The sequence below is a fragment of the Mustela erminea genome, chromosome 9 (assembly GCF_009829155.1).
Source record: "Mustela erminea isolate mMusErm1 chromosome 9, mMusErm1.Pri, whole genome shotgun sequence".
In the NCBI taxonomy this organism is placed as follows: Eukaryota; Metazoa; Chordata; class Mammalia; order Carnivora; family Mustelidae; genus Mustela; species Mustela erminea.
In genome coordinates this window covers 7,134,591-7,151,429 of record NC_045622.1, presented here as the reverse complement: position 1 = coordinate 7,151,429, position 16,839 = coordinate 7,134,591, and the positions used below count along the sequence as shown (strand labels likewise).

Below are 16,839 nucleotides of genomic sequence, written 5' to 3'. Positions count from 1 at the left end.
GGTACACGACCCTCTACCCTCAATGCAAAGGTCTGTCTGCTGAGAACAAAAAGGAATTCGCATCTAGCAAAACCCACTTTGAAACCAGAAATATCCCTTACTAATACTAGAACAGACTTTAGTCTGTAGCTAAACTACACTATTTGTGGCAAGAATCTGGCCTTAATAATATAACAGGCCCCCCAAAAACTACCTTCAGGAAATGGAAAATATACAGTATCTTACAAACATTTTTAAGTTACCACTTAAAATGCCTCCACCACCCTTCCTATAGTGCAGTATCAATAAATTTTGCATATCCTCAACACGTACAACCCACCTCAGGCCAGCCTTGATAAATAGCAGGAAAGCGAAGAGTATATTAAATATAAAAGTTGCATTGAGAATAATTAGATTCATTAAAAACAGGCAAGTACTGTGAAAGGGTTCTTTTATCCAGTCTTGCTGTGCCCCGAAACAAAAAGGACGAACACATTAAAAATACAGGTTAATGAGAATCTGGGAATTCAGTTCCATTTTCTACTGCCTAGAAGCACATCAGCGCTGGGTCACAAAGCTCTAAACTGGCACAGTTACGGCTTTTGCCTTCTTAAAAAAAAAAAAAATGGAAACAACTTTTTCCATTGATTGCATCTGCTTTCCTTTAAGTCAACCATATTAAATTAACTAATTACCTAACGGGGAGGAAAAAAAAAAATCCAAACAAAAACAAAACAATGAAAAGTGCCGTACTGTAAATCATTCTAATATAGACTGTTACCCATTTCCATATAAACTGGTAACTTACATTTTGCTTAAAATATAAAGTCAGTGCTGTAGTATATCTTTGTTTCTATAAATAATGATTATAGCACAAAGAAGCCCACCTTCCCCAAATAAAAATAACTTAAAAAGCTGTAAAAGATTCCAATTAAGCTTGGCTTGCAAAAAATAGTTGGCTAGGGTCTAGTCAAAGGTCCGACATTCGGAAAGTATTGTAATTGCTTGCAATTGATAGACAAACACCAAGGTAATAAAACACGAAACAAGGATAAAAAGTGCTGCATATAAACCCCTGATGCACCAAAGATTAATATCAAAGATCACAGAGACATCTAATAAATCAAACTGGAACAACTTCCAGCCGAGGAGGAGAGAGCTTTTAAAAAGGAAAGGTTTTAAAAAAAAAGTTTGGATGTAAAGCGATCCCGTGCCACTTCCGCTCTGGGGGGCTCTACGTCCAGATTCCATGATACAGTAGTTCACATAAATGGATACTATATAACCTCCTTGCGCCAAGGAGATCACGTGTGCTATTGTAGCAAACCTCCCTCAGCATTTGAGCTGAACAAAAAACTACTAAACACCACGAAGATGCATCGTCTCTCAGTAGCCCAGCTGCGACTTCTCCACGAGGATGGCAGCGGCCAGACTGCTAGGGCGTCTGTCACGTGCGGGTTCCGCTTCATGACCGTCCGCACGAGGTCCGGGGGGAAGATGTTGCACAGGTTGATGTAGATCTCTCTCGGTTGTCCTGGTACCGCGGGGGCGTCTGGCGGCACCGCGCAGTAGGGGACGCGCCACGCGGGCTCCCGCGGCTCGGGGAGGCTCTGAAGGGGAACTGCTCGTAGCCCGGCTGCGTGGGGTTGTCGGGCAGGGAGTAGGTCTGCCGGTAGCCGTAGGCGTCCAGGCCGTAGCTCTGCCGCTCCCAGCTCGCCAGCCCGTCCTGGTGGGAGTAATGCTTCCTCGGTCGGGAGGGAGAGCTGTCGTACAGCCGCGAGTCCGAGATGCTGTCCAGCCGCGTGGCCACCAGCGAGCCGGCCCAGGTGCGGCGCCTTGGAGTGCGCGGAGCCGGGCGGGGAGGGGTAGTCGCCGGGGCAGCTGGAGCGCGCGCCCGCCGCGGGGTGCGGCAGGTGCACGGCCAGGTGGGGCAGAGGAGGCCTTGTGATGGTACTTTGGTTCTTCGTGACTGTAACTTTGCACTCTAGCTAGGGGGTCGTGGAAAAGTCTGCAGGAAGGGCTGGGAGTTAAGGCGGCTGTGCGGGTGCATGTGTTGACACTTGAGACTCTCTTCCAGCTGAGGGTCGGGCGAGCTGACGTAGGACCGGTCGTTGTACCCCACGTAGGAGTCACTGCTCCCACAGCTCATGCTCCCTTCGCTACTGCAGTCAGAGGCCACGGAGCTGATCCTGTAATCTGTGTCCAGGGAGAAAACGCCTTTCGGGACTGCGTGGGCCTGAGATGCTCAGGTTGGAGTACGCGTTCAACATGGATAGTATCCGATGTCGACGGGCGAGTCGCACTTGGGATACTGTTCGTAAGGCATCGGCGTTCCGTGATTTTTGGTTGCCATCATCAGCGGAGGATATTGTCCCTGTGGTCTTTGATCCTGAGGTGGGAAGTGAACTCCAGATGGAAGGCCATTGCTTAGAGACGGAGCGCTTTGGGGTTTTGCGGTGGAAGTAGCCGGGATACTGACTAAAGAAGGGACAGACCTGGTTTCCAATTTGTTTTTGGTGGGAAGCTTTTCCTCGAGGTCTTGGTAGACTTGGGTCCTTATGCTGGGGTCCGACTGCCTCTGGGAGCACCGCGCTTGGCGTCGGCGGTGCCGTCCGCTTTCGTGCTGCAGGGCACACTGTTGCTCTCACCAGCCCTCCCTCGTTGGCTGTTTTGGCCGCGGTGTTTCTAGACATGGCCCGAAGCTCGTCGGCCACCGAGCGCTGCGGCTGGCTGCCCCGCTCGGGATGGTAGTATTTGCACTTGTGGCCGTAGGTGCACTTCTTCCCTACGGAGAGGAACATCGATTAGGCAAAGGAGCGCCCCACCGGGCCCCGGCGGCCTCAGTCTGGCACGACTGCTATAACTCGGGAGATGAAGGCAGAAATGGAAGGGACACAAGTTGCTCCTCTGTCCTTCCTCGGGAGACCTGCCCCCTCCTCCGTCGTCCCTGCTTCAGTCCTCTCTAGAGCGACCGACCCACTGGCCCGGGTGACTGAGTCACCTCCCGAGGGTTGGGTTAATGCCCTGCGCCCTCAACCTCCTCCCTGCCCATCCTCTTCCTGTCTGGCTTCGGAAGTGGGACCTTCTGTTCTGGAGAGCCACGCGCACCGCGGCGACGCGCTCGCCCCTGCCCGTCTGAGGTGTGGCTCGAGGTCAGAACTCCACATTTTGACCTGCCTGGACTAGCCGAGTTTTGGGAACCATGTTTTAACTTTGGGAAATGCATCTGCATTGAACTTGACTAGGTAAAAATAATAACTTATTTTCACGGCTAAGATGTTTTCTTAAATTTAATCATAATTCAAAGAACCACATACTATGCTGTCCAAAACATAACACGTTTATTTTTAGTAACAAAAGTTTAACAACAGACTGTGCTCTGAAGGCGTATATTAAATAGTTCTAAGGAAAGTTACCGTATGGACAAGGCTGCTTTTGTGTTCAGGAACGATAGGTTCTTCCTCAGAAAATTATCCAGGCTGGGGCCGTGTCTGCCAAGAGGGTCATCGGGGGGCATGAACCTGTCAGGGATAGAATGAAAAGTGATCCTGAGTAGGAGGTTGATAATTTAATTCTGAAGACAGAAGTACAGATTGATTCACTCTAAGGACTTCAAAACTTTTTTTTTTTTTTTTTTTAGAGATTTGATTGATTTATTTTGACAGACAGAGATCACAAGTAGGCAGAGAGAGAGAGAGAGAGAGAGGAGGAAGGAGGCTCCCTGCCGAGCAGAGAGCCCAATGTGGGCTTGATCCCAGGATCCTGAGATCATGACCTGAGCTGGATGCAGAGGATTTAACCCACTGAGCCACCCAGGTGCCTCTAAAACATTTTCCATCAAGTCTTTCGATTCATTGTCTACGGGGGTAAAGAATCTCAGTACACAGAATTTCCTTAATGAGCACAAAAGTGAAACATGTCAAGCTGAACTTGTATTGGTTTTAACTCAACTAAGTTTTGAGCTTTGCATGGTCTCATGAATTCTTTCTTCCTGCCAAGCCTCGGATTCTGTAAGGACCTCAGAAACGCACCAGGACATTTTAGGAGGGCGCTGTGAGCCTTGATCCTGTCCAGGACAGAGGCTGGGTGAGCAAGGAGCAGTGGACGGGAAGATGGACACCAGGCCCAGCCCCAGTCCAGGCCCGAGGCCGTGCGTACCCCCCGTGCCCGTCTTTCCGGACAGTGGGCCCTTCAGGTATTAATTTCTGCAGATTAATACACTTTCCTAATTAGCAGACTTTGATCTGAGCTCACATGGCACAGCTGAGACTGCCCATTCTCTTTGTGCCTCGGCAGAGATGGACAAAATCTCCCGGACACAGGAGTTCCCAGCCTGCACAGCATGACAGGAAGGAGTTACAGCTGAGGAGTTGTGCTACTTGTGAGGTCAGTGGTAGAACCTGAAATGGGCCAAGCAGTTACCCAGAACATGTGAATGTTAGACCAACTCTTAGGGGAGCGTCAAACGTGGCAGCATTATTAAGAACAGAAGAGTCACTCAATCCTATGACCTGAAATACAATTATTTTTCATTTATGTGTTGCATTTGAGTCGTTTCTGTGTGCATACACATTTCCCAAACACAAATATAATTTTGTGTTTTTGTCTTTTTAACACATAAATGTCCATGTTCCTCAAGAGACTTCATGCTCCTAATCAAGAGCCAGAGAATATTCTACTAGGTGCAGAGTGGCTTAACCAACTTCTCTGCTGTAGCTTTAGCTGCCTCTGAATTGTTGCAATTATAAAAAATACAGAAATGAACCTATCTGGTCTTTTTCCCTCAGATATACTCCCAGAAAGGAGATGAGGGCCTGAGAGGGTACGCGTATTTCCAAGGCTTCTGCTGACCTATGGCAAACTGTGTGAACAGTTTCGTTCCATCTTTAACAGGACAAAGCACATGCAAAAATATTTCTGTGAATTAAATGAGTGAAAGACAGGTTCTTTGTAGATTTAGTTTGCATTTTTGATTACCAACAGGTGAACCTGCCCCCCTCATTTGTCAATAAACTTAGCTCTCAGGAGACTGCTTTTTTATGGTGCTCTGCCCATTTACCAACTCCAGTGGTGACTAGAGTCTTACCACTGGAATAGGATTTAAAAAATCACATAATTTAAAAATAGATGTAAGGCTCTGGGTAGCTTTGGAAAGGCAGTGTCTTGGGGGTTGATCTGTTCCAGAACCATCCCTCTCGGTTCTGACAGACGGGCCGTGTGCGCGCCCTGCTGCGCGGGCCCTGTCCCTCCTACACGGCTTCCTTCCTTCCACGGAGGAGCAGAGGGTGAGTCAGCCACGGGAAGAGACGTGTCTTGGGTCTGGTCTGTGGCCCGCGGGGCGAGCGCTCAGGCCGCAGCTGGCCCGGATGGCCAGGGCGGCGGGACCCCCGGGGGTCCGTGAGCAGGGTCACTTACTTGTCGTTGACGAAGGAGTACATCAATAGTCGCTCATCTATGAACTTCTTCCACTCGGGTTTCTTCGTTGGCCAGGTCCCTGTAGTTGTCATTGGACACGATGATCCCGTCTGACTCAAAAGCCAGCTTCACACGATGAACCGGTCATCGTAGCACACCACGCGTCTGCCCTGCACGCGCCGCGACGGCGTGAACACCAGGATTTTCTCCTTCTCTAGCTTCCGCAGGTTTCCTGATCTGCAAGGACAAGTGGGGCCGACTGTCAGGAGTGAGTACATCCCTGGACACGGAGGGCGACGCGTGTACAACGTGACTTTTATGAGAGGGACCGGACTGATGCCATCATTTCACCGGTGATATGATTTACAGCACATTTTTAACTCCAGTATTTTTCCTTGAGGACCTACGGTAATAAAGCCTTTAAAAACAGCCCCCAAGGTGACTAAACACGGTTTCAAACTTTAACAGAATAAACATCAGCTTGCTCAGTGTGGTTTTCCCAGCCGTTCTGACAACACAGCCGTGTGAGGCTCAGGAGTGCACTCCCCTCCCCCCGCCCAAACCCCGTTGATTCTGACGAGGGGAGGGGACGGGGGAAGAGTTCGAGAAGCGGGAGCAAAGTCACTGAGGTGGCAGGAGAAGAGTCTGAGGTTGTGGAAGGGTCACGGAGGCAGGGAAGTCACAACGTTAGACGTGACTGGTGCATGTTTTGTGTCCTTTCCCGGGACACATGTGGCGACAAGTGCAGCGTCCTCCCCGAGGCTGGGCTGTGGGAAGAGGCTTAGAAGTGACTAGCCAGGAAGGCGGCCCCGGTGGAGTGAGGGGAGCTAGAGGGAGGCGCCTGCGGTCTTCTGTGGGCAATGCTCACAGCACCCGGGATGAACTCCGACTTTGTTTAGTAAACTTCCCCCCGCCAAGGGCTGGGGTTTCTACTTTGATTAATGATAAAAAATGCTCTCTCTACCTTGCCTTCTTCCTGCTTTGGTTCTTCTACCTCCTGTCTTTCTATCGTACATTCTGGCCCAGGATCATGAGGTCCGTGATTTTTTTTTTTTTTAAAGATTTTATTTATTTATTTGACAGACAGATCACAAGTAGGCAGAGAGGCAGGCAGAGAGAGAAGGGGGAAGCAGGCTCCCTGCTGAGCAGAGAGCCCGACTCGGGGCTTGATCCCAGGACCCTGAGATCATGACCTGATCCAAAGGCAGAGGCTTATTAACCCACTGAGCCACCCAGGGCACCTTATGTTTGTTTTTTTTTTTTTAAAAGGCTACTTCTCCATGTTTGTTAACTGGAATTGCTAACTTTTAAAAACCTCTGTCTTCAGGGACTGGATGTGGCGGGCCTGTGCTATAGTGCGTCACGTATCAATGGGCCACCAACATTAAGAATAGCTTCTTCTCAGGAGGGTGTCCGTCATGGGACAGCATGCAGAACTAGGTAAGCAAGGGTTGTAATCATCCCGCAGGGTGGTGGGGGTGAGCCAGGGGTCCCGGGGATGGAACAGAAGCAGTATTAGGGGTTGGCTGGCTCCCAAGCTGGCATGGAGATTTCATGATTTCCGACATGATTTCATCCAGCCAGAACTTTGGTTTAGAAAAAGCAGCAGAGTAGAACTGGAGGACATGTGGGTGTTAGAAGCAGCAAATCATAGGTAAATCTCAGGTTCTGGCATTTTCTCTATCTGGCAGTCCCTACCGTATTGAGCCTCCGATGCAGTCAGGCAGCTGGAAGTCAGGGAGCTGTGAAAGGGACAAGCACAGAGCACAGCATCTCCCAAGCTCTCAACACTGTTCAGCTGCACTTTAATAGACGGAATTGTTGGTCTCTTCGTTACAGAAGACCAGGACACACCCCAAGCTCCGTCTCAGCTACAGGATTTGTCATAAGTAAGTATTTCTGTGTGTTGCCCTGATCAATGAGACGTGGTACCTGCCCTCAAAATGTTTGTTCCCACTAGCGCTCTGCCCAGGAACAGAGCAGGAGCTAGTCGTGTCTGGAGAATGAACGCGTGAGGCACTTAGAGACGGCGCTTCTGAGGTCTTCCGGGTTAGCTGCTGCGTTCAGGAAGCAGCCATGGCTACTTTATTTGGCGGGAGTGTTTGCTCATACATGATAGGCCACGAAGTGATCATAGAAAAATGGTCAACATCACCTGCTTAATTTGCTTTTTCTAGGATAGCTAATGAGGTAAAAAGGACACCAGTCAGGGTCAGTAATCCTAACTGACATAGATCCGGGTTCAGTAGGGCTACTGAGTGGAAACCGAATCTCCTTCCAGCACAGCACCTGACCCAGAGCTCCGTGCTTGTAAGATAGGTGTTATCTTGCTGGCAAAAAGTGCTATTCGAAATCTCCAGGGGAGAGCCTGAAAATATGGTCAAGTTTCCTTTTTGTACAGTGAAAAATAATGGACTACTCTATTTACACGGTTTTAGCTGGTTGAAGGTTTTAGTTGGAAGTATTACCCAGGGGGAGAAAACACCTCCAGACCTTTGAGCAGCCCTTAAACAAGGCAGGGTTAGGGTGCTGACCCCCTTACTTTTGGACTCCCCCCCAGAACTTAACCACCGTGTAGAAGCCACATCTTTTATGATATGTGTATTTTATATCTTTACATCTTAAATTCAGCTAGAAAGAAAATGTTACAAAGAAAATCGTAAGCAAAATATGTTTACAGTACTGTACAGTAAAAAGTCCATTTCTCTGTTGTTCAAGGGTCAGGTCGAGTGGTGTGGTCCAGAGCCCTTGGTGTGCGGCTATGTTAAAAATTAAAATGAGACACACCTGTCATGCCCGTGATCATTTACCTTCTTTCCAGTCATTTACATGTTCAAATATTTTCTCCTTTTCGATTTATTTTTCCCCCTGACTTTAAAGTACTCTAAGTTCCTTGAGCAAAATTAGGAAAGTAAGGGGAAATACACAGAAGGAGGGAAACATAAAACCTCATAAAGAGTGACAGAGTCACTGTCAGTAATTGACAATTACTGGGACTGGCCTTGGCATATTTCCTTCTAGTCATTCTCTGTGTATTTCTGTTCTTGCCTCTGCTTAAATATGCATGTGTGTACGTGTGGTACATGTACGTGCAACACAATAAAACTTTTATGGAAAAGGGTACTTCCTCAGCTCATGAGAAATTCTGCCTAAATATTCTAAATACTCAAACCATTATAGTGAATGTATGGTTCATTTCCGTTTTTTTTTTTTCTATTTAAAGTAATCATGCACTGAATGTCTTTATGGTCGTAAATCTTTGCCTGTAACTCTGTTTATTTTCTGAGGAAGTATGCCTAGAAGGGGAACCAGCAGATCTAACAATATTAATTATTTTAAGACTCAACTGTTTTTTAGATAGGTTGTAAGAATCTATTTCCACAGCAGTGAAGAAGAGCTCCTGGAGGCTTACCAGTTCTCCAATCTCTGCTGTTTTGGTGGGTGAAAACTAAGAGTTGTTTAGTTTGTCATTTTGTGAATTGTTTCTCTTATTGGGTCCTGCATTCTGTGTTTGCCTGTTCCTACCATGTTACCATTTATATACAGGGGAGAGCCCGGAGTCTGCTTTCCCAGTGTCTATGAGCTCTTAGACATTAAGGATGTGGATTCTTTGTTTCTTTTCTCCCTTAGAAAGATCTCATTTTAAAGAAAACTTCCCAAAACACAGAAGCATACATTTTCATGCAATGAGACTTATCTTTTCCTTTGTCATTTCTACCATTAGTAAAGTTTTCCCCAGCCATGCAACGACTGTTTCTGATGATTCTTCAACCATGTGGGATGCGCCGTTACATGGAGGAAGATGAGGATCTAAATGTGTTTTCTCAGAGTGTTGACCCAGGGTCTTGGTGCTCCTGGTTGAATTCTGGCACCTTCCTCCCTTGACAGTTAACACAGACTAGAGTCTGATTGCAACAGTTCGAACTTGAGCACGCCCCTTATGCCAGCTCAAGTACTGACTTAATGATTAATCTTCCCTTCAGGTACGTGGCCTGTGCTCTCTGTTTTTGATTTGAAAAGTATAGTTTTCCTCATGCAGGTTCCTCCATTTCTGTTAATGTTGGAGGTGGACAGAGGGGAGGGAATGGTTAACTTCATCAAATGTTCAGCAAGAATCACGAGCAGTTTTCTGCCTAAAATGCATACATTAAAAAATGACAAAATAACGCAAAATAGAGACACTTTATTGAGATGGAGTCCCTTCCTTCTACTTGACCCCCAGAGAGCGGACCCCCAGGGGCCTGCCAGTGTGTTTTGAACTATGTTACTGATTTTATACTGCAGATGAGAAGCAGAGGTGGCTCAGAATTTTAACCAAGGTCTCCTGACTCCTAGGCAAATGTCCCAAAGTCACAACTTTACAAAATCTGAAGTAAAAAGCTTCTAAATCACAACAGGAAAACCAAAAAAACCCCAAACCACTGGTTTACAGAGCAAGGATCTTACTGCCTTTTCTTATCATCAGCAGCGAGTCTGTAAAGACCAGCAACACCGAGGTCTCGCCCGCGGGGAACGGGGCGGTCACACAGACCAAGTAAACAGAGGGACATCTTCGCAGCGCAACACCTGACCGTGTCCGATGGCCCGCCCGGGGAAGGTCCTGAGGCCGCGACCAGACCGCTCACAGGCTTACCTGTGATGACAGCATCGGGTCGGGACTGCTCTTTTCTCCAAGCCGGAACAAAAACTGTAACATCTTTGTGGCCTCTTTCCAAAAACCAGTCCACTGCCAACTTGATTCCCCGGCAGGAAATACTTCTTTGTTTCCATGGCTGAAAGGTGATTTTAGAACACGTAAGACACGACAGAATCTAAATTCAACTCAATTCAATCTGTAAGCAGAAATGGCCACTTAATTGCAAAAGTAATGGACTTCAAATTTAAGATGGACTTGTACAGCTCAGAGAAACACAGAGATCCTGGAAAGGTGAGGCTCTGTGAGGAAAACTGGGATCATCATTGTGGGGAGAATAGAGTGAGTTTTTCAATAACCAAGTTGTAAAGGCTAACTGGTATGAAGCTACAAGCTCTGTTTAATCAGGATGGGGAGAAAAGGAAGGGGTCTCCACCACAGCCAGAACTTCTGTCAGATGTGAAAAGAAGTCACCTAGGAAGTACCCCTGTGAATGGAAATTTATGTTCACAATGCTTACATTGTTGTAAGAAACACTTCCCATGTCCTTTAATGAAAAGACACCTGGTTTTAACAGTATCGTGTCCGGACGAGGATTAATGATGACAAAAGGGCACTCAAAATTGGATTACGCAGTCTTAGTGCCCATGAGGAACGGTCAGATGAAAGTGCCGTCACTCAATTATCTAGCACCAGGCTCTGCCTGTGCACTTGAACCTAAGAAGTACAAAATTAACACCGATTCTAACGGTTTTAAAAGAAATAGTCCTCCTCCTCTGAATGTAACAACTGTTTTTATATTTTTTTCAGCTGGAGTTCCATAATGGAGACAGATCTTTACTTCTCTGGGCCGAGGAGGGCTGAGTAAGGTAAGTAAATGCTCTGTTAATTTTTAGCACAAATCAAATATTAGGTATATTAACACATTCTACTAAATGCCTGAGAAGACTAGAACCATCTAAATAATCATTTTAAGGACAAAACAGAGACAGACCAACTTGCTTTGTACATCCTGAGGCCTCCAAATGCCAACCACTAGATGGTTTGTGTTCCACAGGATGGTCCCAGGGCAGGGGGACAGGTGGACTCAGATGCTGGGGAAGTTTGAGAGGGAAGAAGCAGGGCAGGGCAAGTCTGAGGTCCTAGCTCCTCGGTCAAGTCGGTCTACTGGATGCTCTGCCAATGCCCAGCAGACGACACACAGTGATGCAGAGTTTCATAGTAAATACTGAAACCGGGCCTTCTGAAAAACTCCACAAAACACTGGTATCAGTTCTTGAGAGAATCAATTTATTATTCCTAACTACAAACATTCCCTGAAACAGATCATATTTTTATTTCGTATTAATGCTCTGAAATCTAAGTGTATTGTGCCTTGCTCGTTGTTAATGACATGTGGTTTCCTGAGGCTTGAGCATTTAACTGCTTCTGGGTCTAAAGAGAGCACTGCGTCCGCACTTTCTCATCCCGGTGACTTCACTTGGGAAGGGAAATGGTCACATCTGACTCACCACAAGATAAGATCTTCTCTTTCTGCAAAGAATGTTCACAAAATGTGTGGCAACAGCAAATCGTTTATAATCATGGGACAAGAGATTCTCTGGAGGCTGAAACAGGTATTAGCCCATGTGATGCTGACGGGTGCGGGCTGTTCCTGCCCCCTCCATGCCCCCCAACCCTCCCCCATCCAACAGTAGCTCACAGGGAGAAAGCCCACAAGAGATGAGGGGTGACACGGTGTGGGTGATGTACAGACAAAGAGCCCCGGTTTCTGGGCGGTTGGGCCCATGCCTACCTCTGACCTTGTTCTTTGAGAAAAAAATAACCTCCTTCGATTTAAGAAACTATAGTCAAGTTTCTATCATTTATAGCTACACTAAAGTAAACTTGGAAAGCTCTATGCATATATTTTAAAATGGAAAAAACATTAGATGGACAAAAAAAAGCTATCAAGTCATAGTAAAAAGAGAATTCACAAGGATGCCTTTAATAATTGAGAACTGAGTCTCCAAATGAGTAATGCAAAAGATGACTCAATGAATAGAAATAAATCATTAATTGAATGATGAAGCAGAAAATGTAGTAAGAAGACAGATTAATTACAAGATTGACCTAATGGATATAGACAAAGCCCTGCACAAGATGAGAAATCATTTCAAATACATGTGGAAGACTTAGGAAATTGGCTATGTACTAGGCCCTAGCACAGATTTCCATAGACAGCAAAAACTGTATCATATGGGACAGTATTCTTGGACAATGTTATTACCCTGAAGATACAAGGTTCTAGTTCAAACATTTGTATTGCTCTACACTAGCAAACCAACTAAAAATTTGAAAAAATCCATTTGTAGGGGTACCTGGGTGGCTCAGTCCAGTTAAGCCGCACTCTTGATTTCAGTCCAGGTGATGATAGTAGAGCCCTAGGATCAAGCCCCATGTGGGCTTTGTTGCTCAACAGGGAGACTGCATCAGGATTCTCTTTCCTCCCTCTGTCTCCCCTCCTCAAGCGTACTCCCTCTCTCTAATATTTAAAAAAAAAAAAAATCCCATTTGTTAAGTAACAAAGACTAAAATCTAAAGAGGAAAAAATAGACAAGAGCTTTATGTAGCAAACCAAATGGAAAGCCTGTATTGAAGGGCATAAGTGAGGACTCGAATGAAAGGAACAATAACATACTATTTTCATGGATGGTGAGACTCTATTTATGAAGCCAGCAATTCTTAGATTAATCTGTTAAGTCTACTGCAATTCCAATAAGAGTCCTTAAAAGGGACTTTTAGGGAACCTGAGAGGCTTATCATAAAATTAGAATGGGAAAACAATAGACAAAGAATGGCTGAACCAAAGAGGAGGAAACTATCTCATTAGCTGTCAAAACGCAGTATAAAAATACAGAAATCCAATCGAGGTTATATTGATACAGGCAAAAATTAAAAAAAAAATGTAACAGAAGAGTGAGCTGAAGGTAATACACGTGTATAAGTGACATTAGAAATTAATGAAGCGGGACCATTTACCATGGTCCTAGGGCAACTGATTATTTACATGGAAAACAACTGTATTTTTATCTCCTATCACACACAAAAATGAATTAGAACAAAGATTTAAACATGAAAAATACTGTAAAGCTTTAAAAAGAAATTACAGGGCACACATATTAGGATGGGGAAACACCTTTTTAAAAAAACATTTCATTTTAGAGCATGTGCACATGTGCAAGTGGTCGGGGGAGGCAGGTGTAGAGGGAGAGGAAGAGAGGCTCTTCAGCCAACTGTGCTGAGCACAGAGTCCCAAATGGGGCTCGAGCCCATAACCTGAGAGCAGGACGAGTTGGAACCCAGAGTCAGAGGTTTAACTGACTGAGCCACCCAGGCGCCCTGCTGGGGAAATACTACAGAAGACACACAGCCATGTGCTATCCAGGAAAAGAAGGACAGATTTGAGTACATAAAGCTTTACGCAAAAGAATAAACAAAAATGCCATAGATTGGGACAAGGTATTTGCAATGTGTAGGACCAAAGAACGAGGCTGGTGCTCAGACTATATAAGTATTCCTACACAACGGAGATGGGTAACCATTTTTTTTTTTTGAAGCCAAAAGATATGAACAGTGAATTCACAGAAGAAGAAACCCAAATGACCAACGAACATATGAAAAGATGCTCAATAGTGAAGACATGCAAATTAAAACCAAAAAATGAGACACCACTTCACACCCATCAGATTGGAAAAAATAAAGTCTGCAAAACCCAGATGTTTGCCAAGGATGTGTTGAAAGGAGGAACTCAGACCTACAGGGGGAGTGTAAATTGGTATAACCACCCGGGAGAACAGTGGTGGCGGGGCTCTGTCAAGTTGATGGCGTGCTTCCTCTAAAACAGAGTAACCCATAGCCAGGTATAGTAACACCCCACATGAGTCTGAAACCAGATTTAATGCAATTAGCAACTGGCTCTCATGCTTGACCCACACTAGAAGCGCACATGGGGCGAGGAGAGGCAGGCGAGTGTGGAAGTGCACAGCGGGTCTCTTGAGTCTGTGACACTTTTCCAGCCCATCTTCTCCTGATCAGACCAAGGAAAAGAGTGCTAACCACGAAATCCTTGGAATGGTTGCTGCCCTGATAGGTGGTTCCAAACTGGAGATGGGACTTGTACAGACTAGGAGAGCTTAGGAGACTGAACTTATCTCCCCTTCCTGAGGCGTGTTCAAGGACATGCGTCACCACGTGTGCTGGACAGGATGCTTGTAGGAGGTTCTGACAAAGAATTATACCAACAGGACGTCAGAGCAAGCACGCTGTAGCTCCTGGTGCAAATGAACTGTCTGTTGAGTATTTACTAAAATAAGTAGGATGATGTTTAAGAACTGAAGTTTTAATTCCATATAAATAGAGAAGAAAATTCATTATAGTTCTGTAGTCACTTGTGGGCTCTGTCTGCATGCATTTTCTCAGTAGTAAAAATAGCTAATTCTATATTTATGAGCTGGCATGTTCCTTTGGGGCCGTGGTTTCTTTTTATTTCAACAATTTGGCAATAAAGATGGTATACCTCATGTGAGTCCTTCTGATGCTGAATTGGCTGGAAGATTTGTGCCCACCTTTGATTAGGTAAGAGACCCTGAATGTTTGATGAAACCTGTCCTGTTGACTCAGGGGGATTGGGTTCCGGGGGACAATTCTAAACTCTCATGGCAAATTCTGAGTTCTTGTATAATACAAATTCAAAGTTTGCATGTGATTCTCCACTGGCTGAAATGCTAGAAGAATACAAGAAGTCTACCAGCAGATACCTTTCTTTAAAAGGCTTATTTTACTGTCATGTTTGGAATATAAGCATGCTTATAAAAATCCTGCTTTGCGATAATCAGAGAAAGGCTCATCTGAAGTAGGGATTTTTAGGAAAACCCTACTTAGGGGAGCCTGGGTGGCTCAGTCATTAAGGGTCTACCTTCAGCTCAGGTCATGATCCAGGGTCCTGGATGGAGCCCTACATCAGTCTCCCTCCCCTGCGTATGCTGTCAAATGAATAAAATCGAACCCCCCCCCCCCAAAAAAAAACCCAAAACCAAAAACAAAACCTACTTAAAAGGATTACTGGTATCTTTGAATATCAGGAAGAAAAGAATGAACTGCGACAGCCATAAAGCATGCATTAAGAAACACTAAGCTCCTTCCTCCTGGTTCTCAAGCCTTCTTGCTATTGCTTCTTCCTCCCCTAACTCCCCTTCACCTTCTTTGTCCAGGACTGAGAAGAGAGAGACGGTGACTTTTTGGAATGGCCACTTCCCAATGGCTTTGGGGTCTGAGAATAACTTCCTGCGGAAGAGAGAGACTTGCCAGCCTCCAATTAACTGTTGTGATGTGAGCTCCGCCTCCAAGATCCCCTACATTCAACAGGCAGAACACAGCCAGGGAAGCAGAAATGATGAAGAAGAGGAAAAAGGAGTCTTGAGAATTTGGATAAGAGACGTCCTAGATGAAAGCATGTGCTAGCAAACCGCTGCCCTGATGACTTGGCAGAAAGGGAAACTAGAGGAGTCAGCCCGGTAAGCAGTGTACGGAACCAGACAAACCGACTTTTCGGCAGAGGGTGAGCAAAGTCCGACTGCTCTTTAGGGCTGCAAGGACCCCCTTGTCTCTGAGACGTCAGCCAGGACTGCTGGGTGCATCAGCTCTGGGAAAGAGTTCACGCGCCCTTTTCCGAGCTGATACGCGCTGTCCTAAGAGCTACTTTCCAGTACTCTGGAGAGACTGCAAAGACGCACCAAGGTCCTCAGCAGCCTGTTTTCAGTCCTACAGCCCTGCGCCTGAGGACGGATACTGGCTGCCTGCCTGGAGCGGCGACCTGGCACGGCAGAGGTAGGATGGGGGCCGAGGCTGAGCCCTCACGGTGGACAGCCACGGCCTCATGCGGCCGCTCCTCCGCGAGGCACCGCTGGCGGCAGTCCTTGAACTCCTGCAAAAGGGGACGTGGGCAAAGCCGCAGGGCTGCTGCCGGACGGGTCAGTCAGGGTTCATAGAAGCACTTTCTACACCAATGCGGGGTGCAGATGAGCAGAGACCCTGCCTCCCCTCGCTGCTGTGTCAGCCTCGCTGTTCGGTTCAGGCACGAGGAAGAGACGGGCTACTTGCTGGTAAGCTACACAGGTCCTCAGAGACTGGCTTTGGGCAAGACGTTTTCCCAACATTTTGGGAAAAAGTTCACCCAAGACTGCAGTGTTACCAAACCTTATGAAGCTGACTTTTCCCTCTCACCTTAGTCCTTTCCTGTCGTTTCCTGTGGCTCCTAGAGCAATGTGTTGTGCAATTTCTGTTGTTTTCTCGTGTTTCACCCAGGTCCAGACACACACTCCAGTTGTGGTTATGTCCAGACAGCCTTTCCCCTGGGAGGCTCCCGAGCGGATCAGAGATCCCCTCTTGTCTCCCAGTGAGGGTTAATCTGCTGTGAAAGTCTACCCTATTCTCTGCTCCAGGTAGTGTTTCTGAAACTTCTGGGAGACAGGGCATCTGAGCAGTTAATGTGTGCTGGGGAGCCGCCGGGCTCTGGGCCAAAGTTGGAAGAAGAGAGACTTCAGACCATCAGTGGCGACTAATAAACCACAAGGGAAACTAATTGCGGATTTATTAGTCATCGCAACTTCCCCGGCAGAGTCTGTAATTCGTTACACAGCTGCTTCCAGACAGTGGGATGGAATTAATTTGCAGACCGAGCTGCAGAAAGGGCTACTAAGTTGGCTGGGGTCACGGAAGCCCTGATACTGTTCTATGGAGGGAGCAACTCCCTGTGAACTAGAAACTGGAAA

At 46.4% G+C, this 16,839-nt stretch overlaps 1 protein-coding gene across 1 annotated transcript in view; it reads right to left on the bottom strand.

The window, feature by feature from the left end:
• Nucleotides 1–446: 446 nt before the first annotated feature.
• Nucleotides 447–16,839, bottom strand: part of ZC3H12C (zinc finger CCCH-type containing 12C) — a 43,173-nt gene continuing 26,780 nt past the window's right edge. The window contains 18 exon segments of the mRNA XM_032356671.1: nucleotides 447–1,416; nucleotides 1,419–1,597; nucleotides 1,600–1,795; nucleotides 1,797–1,919; nucleotides 1,921–1,983; nucleotides 1,985–2,191; nucleotides 2,193–2,251; nucleotides 2,254–2,559; nucleotides 2,562–2,624; nucleotides 2,627–2,764; nucleotides 3,396–3,416; nucleotides 3,419–3,436; nucleotides 3,439–3,500; nucleotides 5,395–5,456; nucleotides 5,458–5,526; nucleotides 5,529–5,626; nucleotides 10,013–10,144; nucleotides 10,147–10,166. Of these exon segments, the coding sequence (XP_032212562.1) occupies nucleotides 1,366–1,416; nucleotides 1,419–1,597; nucleotides 1,600–1,795; nucleotides 1,797–1,919; nucleotides 1,921–1,983; nucleotides 1,985–2,191; nucleotides 2,193–2,251; nucleotides 2,254–2,559; nucleotides 2,562–2,624; nucleotides 2,627–2,764; nucleotides 3,396–3,416; nucleotides 3,419–3,436; nucleotides 3,439–3,500; nucleotides 5,395–5,456; nucleotides 5,458–5,526; nucleotides 5,529–5,626; nucleotides 10,013–10,144; nucleotides 10,147–10,166 (1,867 nt within the window). The 3' untranslated portion in view covers nucleotides 447–1,365.